Source organism: Harpia harpyja, chromosome 14 (assembly GCF_026419915.1).
Source record: "Harpia harpyja isolate bHarHar1 chromosome 14, bHarHar1 primary haplotype, whole genome shotgun sequence".
In the NCBI taxonomy this organism is placed as follows: domain Eukaryota; kingdom Metazoa; phylum Chordata; class Aves; order Accipitriformes; family Accipitridae; genus Harpia; species Harpia harpyja.
Genome location: NC_068953.1, coordinates 14,488,116 through 14,500,177, shown reverse-complemented (window position 1 = coordinate 14,500,177; position 12,062 = coordinate 14,488,116). Strand labels below are relative to the sequence as shown.

At 40.1% G+C, this 12,062-nt stretch overlaps 1 protein-coding gene across 1 annotated transcript in view; it reads left to right on the top strand.

The window, feature by feature from the left end:
- Window positions 1-263: 263 nt before the first annotated feature.
- GLP2R (glucagon like peptide 2 receptor) overlaps window positions 264-12,062 on the top strand; it is a 46,851-nt gene continuing 35,052 nt past the window's right edge. Inside the window, exons 1-2 of the mRNA XM_052807999.1 lie at window positions 264-378; window positions 7,707-7,800. Of these exons, the coding sequence (XP_052663959.1) occupies window positions 280-378; window positions 7,707-7,800 (193 nt within the window). The 5' untranslated portion in view covers window positions 264-279. The remainder of the gene's footprint in view (window positions 379-7,706; window positions 7,801-12,062) is intronic.

The window sequence follows — 12,062 nt, the reverse complement described above, 5'->3', positions numbered from 1 at the left end:
TGACTTCTTATTGGCTAAAGGTCAAGCTACAATAAGCAGACTTTCTGTGAAGTTTAGAGTAAATTCTCTCTGCCTTTAATCAGAAAAAACAAAATGTAGTTGGAGTCTAGCAAGCCTAGACACTTTAGTAGACTTCCTCACTTATTTGTAAGAAGATTCATGAGACAGTTGCGCATATAAAAGAAGACATTTTTACTTTTTTCACAGGACACGGTGATATAATTGATCTATAACATTGTGAAATAGCAGCATATTGGGGACAAATTTATTAGAACGGGCATGGTGACACTTCTTGGTCTCTGTTCCAGCATGGGACTCTTGTCCAGAATATCTCCCACACCGGCTAGCTGTGTCATGATATTGTTTCTAGTGAAACAGGTAAGCTAATTCAATAATTAATAATGGACAGCATAAAAGTGGATTCCTAGCACGTAACATTTTAACCTTCACAAACAGCATGTTTGTTTCAAAAATAGTTTTGACATAGCAATTTATGTTTATTAAAAATTAGTCATGAGAAATGTTGACTGAGAAGCTGTAGAGTTTTGTATTAGAACTCACTCTAGGTCATTTATTACAGTTTTCTTCTATTGTTCATTCAAACAGTGAATAAATTGTGTTTACATCCATTTATACAATCTCTTTTCATAGCAGTATTGATCACTATTGAATTATATTTATTTTTCAGTTTTCCTACCAGATATCAATACTATTGCGAATAATGTTTATTTTCTACCGCTTTTCCTCTGTTCTAAAAACAGCTTTGCTTTGTTTCTAGCACTGTCTTTTAGCCTTTGACTTGTACGAGGGGTGAGCATTGAATCTCACATTTGTGAAATCTGGTGTTATTGGTTTCATTCTGCACCTCAGCTTCTTACAGAAGGCTAATAAATCTGTATGCGATTTCTACTTTTATTTCTTGTAGAGAGCTACTAAACTATTCACTTCTTTTTATTCTAAATCTATAAAAAAATCTGAAAGCTTGCTTCTTTGTCTATATTGTCTTTTAATTTGAAAGAGTTTTAGGTATTTAATGACAAAATATCTCAGTATAATTCACTTCAAGGAAATTTTCACTTATGTTTTTAATCATTATTATTTATTTATTAATATCAACCTTAAAAAATAATTTACTAAGATGTAGTAAATTTCAATTCATCTGAATAAAATTCATATATAGATTTAGGGTACATTTCTATGAAATAAGTGTACATGAGAATAAGTGTAATTGACAGGCTTACTTTAAACTTGAAGTAATAAGGTATTTCTATCCACTCGTCCTCCATTTAGCTGGGTTACTAAGGAAGAGGGTTTGCATGTGTGTGTGTTGTAGAGACCGTAATTGTGTTCCTAGCTTTTTTATTAAGAAAAAGTTACCAGGAGACACATAGTCTGTTTTTTTTTTTAATAGAAAATATTCCTAATACTTTTGTATAATTCAAATTTAGAGCTTCTCTCACATAAATGAATATAGAACTGAAACAACTCTCATGTTTGTGAGACACCTTAAATGTGTAGGAAATCTTGACCAAAGCACTGGTTCCATCAATGCTATCAGAAAATCTCCCAATTACTTCTATGAGATCAAAACTTTACAAGACTATAAATCGCAGTGAATTACTTTGTCATAGTGATTCTTGTAACTTGTTTAAAGAAATATGTGTTGTATTTCTTTATATTTTATTTAATAAGAAAGAAAAATTTAAAGAAATAACAATAATAAATCACTATATCCATATTTTCTAGCAAACACCTCTATGGATATGAAAAATATCAATCTGAATAAACCAAGATCATGGCTGAAAGAATAAGTAAATATTTACACTCTTATTTCTAGTTTATACCTAAATTGAAGTTTTTTTCTGTCCATAATAGCATAGTCTGAATAAACAGAAACATTTCCTTTCACTGTTAGCTTTGTATAAGAAATTAAAACGGTAAAATCCTGATTATACTGTAGTCAGTTATGAAAAAAATTAATTCAAACCAGTGTGTTTGCGACCTAGGAGGTTTATTATTATAATCCACTTCCTAAGAGAGAGCTTCAGGCAGTGTTTTCTGCTGCATCCAACATATTTTTAAACAGTGGTGTCATCTTGGTGCCGTCTGTGGGCTCTGAGCAAACAAAATTAATTGAAAGACCCTTCCAGGGAAGGTTGATTAAATTGCAGTATGGGTGAACTTCGGTGTGAGCAGGGTACCAGGCTCACGTGCTGAGGCAGTTCATTTGCTACCAGCAAAACTTCAGATAGCCTGAAGTGAAGAAATGTCCAGTGTAGGGCAAAAGGTCACAGATTTTCTGAGCTTCTGTCTTGGACATTGGAGTTTAATTTCTTCTGAGTTGGAAGTCCTGTTTAAATGCTAGTGGCTGAATGTCAACTGAAGCATAAAACTGAGATCAAAAGCCATGCTGAGTTGCATGTTGCCACTGCTTGAGACCATGATAAATATACTTGAAAGCTTGTATTTCTACCACTGAGCATGCATTGTATTTAAATTTTGATAGCACTGAGTAGCCTAAAACTTAGATCATAATAAAACCCCTCTGGGATCTGTAATCACAGACCCATGTCAGATGCAGAGAGCAATTTGTTGGTTCTTCTCAGAACATGCCCACAGGACTGGGCCTTCTCCTACGCATGGAAAAAGCAGGAAAAGCCCCTGCGATCTCAGCAGTGATTGCTGTGCTCCTCACATTGACCCACACTGCAGACCCTCCTCTTTCAGAGGGAACCTGCGCCCGCCTCTGAAGAATAATAGCAACATGGATGTAAGACACAGAGGCAAGCCTGTCTCTGATTTTTTTGTTGAATCCTTTTCACTTAGTTAAACAGACATATGACATCAAGGTGTCTGACTTCCTGAATTTTCCCTTCCCTCTTAAGCCTAGTGCCTTATTCCAGGCCCACACAGTCTGTCTTCTCACTGGACAGTGAATAGCTCTGTAGTGCACTTAATGCAGAAGAGTCTTAACAGGATGTCCCACTGCAGAAAACACTGAAGTCTTCTGTCTGGGGCACCTGCATCAATCCCTTTCAAGCCAAGAAGGGAAAGAAAGCTGATTTTCCTTATTTCAAGGCACTGCCAGCACTCTTCAGCCCTTCTCTATACATATGTCCTTACAGATTTTCCCCAGAAAGAGTGGAGACCATTGCAGACTGAATAGTCACATACGAACAGCAAGCTTGCTTTTTTTAGCTGCTTTTGCTAGTCCCTGTGTAAGTAGCTGATGATCAATTCACAAGTTGCTGCCATTCAAGTCATCATGGTTTGCCGTTGAATATCTTGTTGTCCTGGTTTCAGCTGGGATAGAGTTAACTGTCTTCCTAGTAGCTGGTACAGTGCTATGTTTTGAGTTCAGAGCGAAGAATGTTGATAACACTGATGTTTTCAGTTGTTGCTCAGTAGTGTTTAGACTAATGTCAAGGATTTTTCAGCTTCTCATGCCCAGCCAGTGAGAAAGCTGGAGGGGCACAAGAAGTTGGCACAGGACACAGCCAGGGCACCTGACCCAAACTGGCCAACGGGGTATTCCATACCATGTGACGTCCCATCCAGTATAGGAACGGGGAAGTGGGGGGCAGGGATTCGCCGCTCAGGGACTGGCTGGGTGTCGGTCAGCGGGTGGTGAACTAATAAAATCTTTGGTAAGATAAATATATGGGGATTTCTTAGTCTTTTAGTTTAATGTTTAAGGCCACTCCAGCACTTTCCTTACAACTTGCAAATTTATTGTCATCTCTTTTGAGGTATGACCATCAAAGTTAGTCATACTACCCAGGCAGAGTTACACCAGGGAAAAATACTACTCATTAATATTGTCTTGTACTCCTTTTCAATACCCTCCCTTGCATCTACAACTCCAGAAATGTCAGTGGTATCCTGTACTGCAACATTGTCTACAGGTGGCTCATGTAATTTCATTTCTACAAGTAAACATAAATTCTCAAAAAGTCCTGACATACGTCCTCCAGCTGTGGCTTCTAGGAGTAAACTGTTGCATTAAGACTATCACAGTGCTTGCTCTGCAGAGGGGTTCATGTTTCTCTGTGATCTAAATGGCCCTTGTTAACTGGTCATTGTCTGCTCCCCTGTTAATTTCCAATCATCTGCACATTTTTTGATTAAAAATTTAGATTATTTTATATGTTCTTTGAACTATATTTCAAATTAATTTTTGAGGTCAGCTGACAGCTTGTAATTTTTTTGTCAGGTGCAGCTCTGATTTTATATAGACTTGATTTGTTTTTTTATCAGAAAGTCTTATTGTACAAAACCAAGCATCTCACAGCTATTTACACTAATAGTGACCAGATATTGCCTATCTATCTGACTCCGCCTGCAACTTTGTAGAAATTCACAATTACATAAGGAAGTGATGTGAAACTGTCATTTATGCCTAAAATGCTCCTTACTCTTGTTAAGTGAACTCCTTCATAACTGTATGTCAACCTCTTCTCCAGGAATGGAACCAAACAAGCAGCCAGGTAGCTGCTGTGAGGCTTTCCTTGTATTTCCTTGGCTGTTTAATGCATTTGTTTATTAGAAACTGAAGTGGTATCCCTTAAATCAAGCAGTCTTTTCTACAGATGCGTCATCTCCATGTCTTTGCCTCTTCAAATGAGGTTCACTGACCTGGGAGTGTCTGAAGAATCTTCCCTGGCTCCCAGCATTTTAAGGCCTACATGAGGGCAATGTCAAGATACTTTTTATTTTGGAAACATGCATTCCTTTCTCATGGCTGCTGTAAATATTCTCTCTTTATCTTGCAAGCCCATCAGAAGAAGAATAATTATAGTCCTTCTACTCCGTGGAATTTAAAGTAGGGTGTCTGGAAATTAGCTGAGAGACTAAAAGCAGAGTATTGGGCAGGCAAAATTTTACACAGCAAAAACATGCATTAAAGAGTGGTCTCATGTAACAGCTAGATAATAGTCTCCACTGTTCTTGTTTTGCAAGTAAATAAATACTATTTTTTTTATTTTTCCAACAAACATAGGTTCAAAGAAAAAGATACAGGTGAAATTCACAGCCATACATTATCCTGGTTATTTATCTCAGCCCTTGGCACATCACCAAGCTCAGACAAGCTCAGGACAACCACACATGTGAAAGGCAGTTTCCAGAAAGCCTCTAGTCCAGACAAAAGGAAATTCATTTTCCCTGGAGAGCTGAAAAGCATCCTTTGATATAAGGAATGTTTTTTTTTAGAAAACTCATATTTAGTCTGCTCTCCAAAATTTGGTATTTACAATTGGTAACGTGTTCAACCAGGAGTGAATTCTTCATTTTTGGTGACTTACAGTGACAGTGTTCTTTGACTACTTGCCTGCCTCTGGCCTGTCAAAGCCCTGGTTTCAGGACACCAGCTGGCATATTACACAGAGACTGCTTAGGCTGATGTTCTTTTCCCTGGATAAATAATGATCAAGTCATCATGCTGGTACTGAACTGTAAGCAGTATCTAGCATTATCCTTTTTCTACTGCTTTGCTCCTAATTGGACATTTCTTCAACAACCCAAGTCTAACACAACACCAATCAATTTTGCATTTAACTCTTCTATTTTTAGCCATTCCTTTCCTAAACAGTAATTATCAGCTATGGCTCTCTTAAAGGCCTCTGCAGCCAGAGTGTTGTGTGATAAAGTTGTGTCAGAAATATGGATATTTACACAGAGCAATTTAAAATATGACAGTCCCCTTGGGAAAGTTGCCACCCTTATATTAATAAGGTGTATGCCACAGATATCCACCACATCCTAAACGCAGCAGTCACTATATATAAAATCATTATTAAAATCTGTCTATAGCTGGGAATTTTTATTTTTTTTAACAGCAGAGCAGATTTTATCCTAAGAGTAATTTTATCAGTAGACACAAATTTAATTATCTTCTCTGTTCAACAGCTAACAACTGTTGATCTACATCCCTGATCTCACCCTTTCTTGCTAACATCTAGGTCTCTCCCCTTTCTGCTTATCTCCTTCCCAGTGCCAACAGAGCGACTCAAGGTCAGCATGTCCAAGCAGGGCTCCTAAGCTTCTTCTCTCATTCCTTTTTTGAACACCACTGACAATCCCCTCAACCTCTGTGTTTCTTCTGTGTGTTTCTGCAGCCACAGTGCCATCCATAGCTTATAAATGCAGCAATCCTCTCCCATATAACCTGCCAGAATTTGTCCATCAGAGCAAGTGCCCATTTAGACACCGACATAATTTTTTGCTTGATTTGTGTTCTCAGCCTATCGTCACCCAGAAAGTGATAGGTCCGGTAGGACCCTGTGGTTTGAGGGTGGATTGTTCTTGCTTTTAGGAGCAGCTAAATGCATTTGGGGACAGAAGTTTCCAGAACACAGCACAGGGTGAGCAAGCAAAGAGAAAGAGCCAGAGAAAGGAGGCAGAAGCCTGCAGCGTAGGAGCAGCCAAAAGGAGCAAGCAGCTCTTGTAATCACAGGATGGTTGATTTCCAGACACCAGAGGGGACTCCGCTGAATATGCTGTCATTAAACTGACTAAATCCAAAGTTGAGCCTGTCTTCAAGGCTACACTAATAAAAGGGAGATTGTCCTTGAAGTACTTTTATTTCTATTCTCTCTAAACAAATCACATTAACGCAGTGGTTCCAGATGATATTCTCTCCAGAAATCTAGCTTTTCACAATTGAAAGGAATTCTTGATCTCCTCTGAGGTCGTCAATATAACAGGAAGGCCTAGGCAAAACCAGCTTTGAAAATACCGAAAACAAAACAAAAACCAAAATAAATGTACCTACGAAAGCTCAGGACATAAAAATCCATTTGTGTGAGATGTTTTATATAGAGAAGATTTTGGCATGGGTAAAAATAATGCTCCATTTCACTGTATGAGAAATCTTGAGGGCAAAGACTCTTCTCCCCTGTGGACAAGAGAGGACAGCAAAACTGTGCCCTGTCCAGGCAAAAAGGGCAACATAGTTGGTGCAGATGAGCAAGTAAAACTAAGATTTACAATTGTGTTTTCTCAAAAAAAAAAAAAAAAAGAAGAAAAGAAAGATATCTATAGCACAGTTGCAGCTGTTGGAGAAAGAAGTGGTCTTTAAAGTGCTGGGCAGGAGTACAGAATGCACTGGTGAAAAGGTGTTAGTAGCTAAATAGTATTGCTTTTTCATTACCCTTTTATTCAGTTTTTTACTGTGCTACTCAACCATGTGTGCTTGATTATCTTTAAAAATACTCTAAAACTAAACAGACCTCAAAATTATCATCAGATTCCTAAATTAATCTAGCAGAAACATAAATACATGAGAAGTATAGCTGGCCTTGGTATAAATTGACTGTAAAAAGCCTGGAAAATGTAAAATTTGAGAAGGTAAGCATGCATTTTCTACAATGGAGAATGAAAGGCACCCTCACAGGCCCTAGCAATTAAATAGCAGTGCCGATTTTTTAAAAGGGACTTTACATAAGTTGAATAGATTTCTGTGGTAATATAGCACCATGGCAATACATTTCTTGCTTAGGCAAAGACAGCAACTGAAGAAATTTCACTAACAGTTTCCTGGAGAAGGAAGGGACCTGTCCTTACCTCCCTGCTTACCTAGCATTCCTCCATTCTCCTCTCCTCTTCTCTCCTCTCCGCTTAAATTTCTTTTAATAGAAAGAAACTTGCCACTAAAAGACCACAAGGTTCTAACCAATTTTCCTCACGTTCAGTATTTTCACTCACAGGCCAAAGGATCTCTGCTGGAAAAAACCACTGCTGAATGGAACAAATATAAACAAGAATGCTTGAAAATGCTGCAAGAATCAACTGTAGATACAGGTAAGGAAACAAACAGCACAATAAAGCAATATGTTAAGTAACATTGATGAATATGCAAATACTCTTTTACTTGCTTTGCAGAAGTGTGTGTCTGTTTATAAGTTCTAAATGTAGAACAATCAGCTGTAACAAGACATGCAAACATGCAATTACGAAGTTAATGGCTTACTTTGTCCTGAAACATACTAGGTTCCTATATGTAAAACCAGATCATATACAGAAATTAACCATTGAAGAGCTGATGCTGAGCTACCACTGTGGTGCAGCACTGAGTGCCTGGTCAGGAGGTAGCTGCTACCCATTATTGGTAAGAACCACGTCCTTTCGATGAAGGAGACCAGTTTTCACTTCCCTTTTCAGGGTGAAGGAATTCAAACCCATATTCCTGGAAATTATGCCAACCACACGAGAACAGACCATCCAGGGAAAAAAAGTTGTCTCCCATTTCTATACTTTAGAAACTGAGACATGGCAGACAAGAACCCAAAACACATGAGGCAAGACAGAGTCTGGTTTCTGCATAGTCAAGGCAGCTGGAGAGCTAGTCTCTTCTCACAGGACTGCTTTTGCATTTTGAGATGCAGTCATCAGATTAATAAGCTAAGACACGGAGACAAGATTGCCCCATGTTCACCTGACACTTACAACAATCGGCTTAATGTCCCTTATTTATTCTGCTGCCTCCAAGGCTTTTGGATTCTTGGCTGAAAAGCAGCATAGCTTCAGAGGACAGTGTCTTCTCCTGAAAAGTGGCAGAGGGAGGAACTGAGTCCATACCTCCTACCTCTAGTTGAGTGCTCTAAGTTTTATGCTGTTTGGCAAAAGGAAAGCTTACAATCTGTAATTATTTCACTCTTAAAAGTACAAACTCAGCTCAGCTAGATGTTTGTCTTCAGGAAAGGATGACACAGGCTTGGTTTGAGTAGTTGGAGAAGTTCAAGAAGTAGCTGGGAGAGAGGTCACTGCAGTCACCAAGGGTAGATAGTCAACAAGCACAGAGTTAAACTGTGCTCTATGTTTTGTACTCACTGGCTATAGGCAGCTCTCTGCTCCTGTGTGCAAGTGATACACTCATGGTCATCCTGCTTGGTGGCTACCTCACCCCATCAGCTGCACAGGGAGACTCCAAGATGATATTATGAGCTCTGACTCACTTTGCCAGTGGTAGAAAGCTGCATTTATGACATTGTAGTGTGCAACTTTGTCAGCCAGAACATATGGTCTGATTAAGATCAATATGTGTATTTTTCATCATGCAAAATGCATTTAGAAGTTGGAAATCAATGCAATGCATTGGTGTGGGAATTTAAAACAGCAGAAAAAAAAAACAAAAAAAGAGAGGTTTTCAAGCCTATGTTATGTAATATTTTATCTTTTGAAGTTCCTTAAACTTTTCCTAAAAGTTTAAAAAGAAATCTCTAACTTTCACAGGCCTTTGAAGAGCAAAAGGGAGGATATACCCTGTGAGTCAAGGAAACTATTTTTTGTCATCACACTCAATAACAGACCTTTTCTTCTTTCAGCTGAATTAGAAGTTGCTGAAAATAAGCAGTCCTGCTTGGGCATGGCAGCATGCTAAAGGAATGAATCCTCATGCTGTCCAGCCTTCATCACTGACATGCTCCAGAGGCAGCTGCAGCCTCTGGTAGCTGCAACAGCATGAGCTAATTGCCTTAGGAATTCCAATTCTAACAGCTGGGGAAACAAAGCAAGACCCCATTCTCATTTCTGACCTCTAACTCTATCAAGAACTTCGTTCAACTTTCATAGTGTACGTGGGGCAGGTAATGCCCACTCATTGTTCCTGAGATTTTAGGTGTGCTTAAAAGCAAAAAAGAAGCACACCAGCTATGCAAAGGCAGCCAAATACCCATCAAGGACTACCAGAACTTTGCTAGGGCATGCAGAGATACGGTCAGGACCTAAGGCTCATCTAGAACTGAAATTGTCCAAAGATGTCAAGAACAACAATGTACATGAGCGGATGCACAGAGAAGACATAGGCTCATTACTAAACAGGGCAGGGAAACTAGTCACTAACAAAGGAGGAGCCAGGAAACTACATGCCCATTAGTATTACTTCAGTCCCTGGGAAAGTGATGGAACAAGTCCTCTAGAAACTGTTCCTAACCAAATGAAGCAGGTGACTGGGAAAAGCCAGCAAGGATTTACCAAAAGCAAATCAAGCCTGACTAACCTGATCACCTTCTACAACAAGGTAACATCTGCTGTCAACATGGGGAGAGCAGTGGATGTTGTTTACTTGGACTTTGGCAAAGCATTTGAAACTGCTTCCCACAGCCTTCTCCTGGACAAGCTGGCAAGGTACAGATTGGATGGAGGGTTGCAAAATGGGTAGCAAACTGGCTAACAAGCCACACTCAAACAGTGGTAAAAAATGGTTTTGACTCAGGCTGGCAGCCTGTCGCAAGTGGGGTCCCCCAGGGATCAATACCGAGCCCCACGCTGTTCAACATCTTCATAAATGATTTGGGCACAATGGCATTGAAAGAACCCTCACCAAGTTTGCTGATGACACCAAAGTGTGTGGTGAGGTAGACACATCAGAAGGCAAAGCCATCTTACAGAGACACCTGGGCAGGCTGGAAGAGTGGGCTAGCAAGAACCATATGAAGTATAACAAAGACAGAACAAAAGAGCTCAGTATAGGCTAGGATCTGTGTGGCTGGGGAGCAGCCTGGATGAAAGGGATTTGGGGGTCCTCATGGACAACAAGCTGAACATAAGTCAGCAGTGCACTGCTGCCTCAGCAAAAGCAAATCAGATCCTGGGCTACATCCTCAGGGGCATTACTAGCAGAGATAGAGAAGTGATCATCCAACTCCACTCAGCGCTTGTCAGGCTGCATGTGGAGTACTGTGTCCAGTTCTGGTCCCCGCAACTCAAGAAAGACGCAGACAGACTGAAGAGGGTCCAAAGGAGGGCCATGGAGATGATCGAAGGGCTGGAGAACCTGCCCTGTGAGGAAAGACTGAAGGAGTTAGGTCTTTTCTCCCTGGAGAACAGAAGGTGCAGGGGGGACCTCATCAAAGTAAAAGGCAGCTACAAAGAGGATGAAGGCTCTCTCTTCACAAAAAGCCACATGGAGAGGACAGGGAGAAACCAGGAGAGGTTTCTCCTTGATATAAGAAAGACATTTTTTACAGTGAGAACAATCATTCACTGTAACAACCTCCTGTCATGGTTTAACCCCAGCTAGCAACTAAGTACCATGTAGCTGCTCACTCACTCCCTGCCCCCCAGTGGGATTTATCCTGTTTCTTTGAGTTTTATGCTGGGACTTGTCTAGCCACAACCTTGGCTTCTCCAACCCTGACATCTTCTGGGTAGAGATTTGTCTTCTCATACCTAACTCAAAAACATAGCACTGTACCAGCTACTAGGAAGACAATTAACTCCATCCCAGCTGAAACTAGGACACCTCCCCAGGGATGTGGTGGAGTCCCCATCACTGGAGGTTTTCAAGTTGCAATTGAACAGGGTGCTAGATAATCTCAGCTAGGCTCCCTTTCCCATGAAAGGTTGGACCAGATGATCTTTCGAGGTCCCTTCCAACCTGGGCTGTTCTATGATTCTATGGTATTTCAGGAAAGCATGCTAACCACTGGGCCACTAGTGGTGCTGAAGGAGATAGGATAACCCTTGTTCAGGTTGACCCACTATGTATCCAGCAGTGACAGCAGTAAGGGGAAAATAGGAGTTCCAGTCCCAGTTCTTTGTGATGTTTACGTATTTTTTATGGACAAACACTGGATGAAAACAGAAGTAATCTGGGGTGTGGAACTTGTGCTTTCCAGTCTCTGGGGACATAGAGGTTCTGGATTCATCTTCCACCAACTTACAAGAGGGTAATAAAGATTATATGAATGTCCTGGAGTTTTCCAGCCATTACTATGCAAAGGGGAAAAACATCAACAATATTTAAAGCCAGTTCTTCCAGTATCCATTTCCATGCTGAGAACTTAGAATCTGGGAATCTCCATAGTTTAGGGACTTGCATGGATGGCACATCATTTATGAGTCCTAAGCAGTTTGAGGCAGGAAAACCAGGCAGTTAACTCTGTCAAAACTGTTATGCTTCTAGTACAACACAGTGTCAATTTGAGCACATAATGAAATGTCTGCCAGAAGTGTGTTGTACCTGGGCTGTCTCAGGTCTCCAAAAGCCCCAGGTAGGCAGGTTTTGGATTTGTTCCCTTGGAAGCAAGCAACTAACTGTTCTGGTTACCATGCAGGATGTT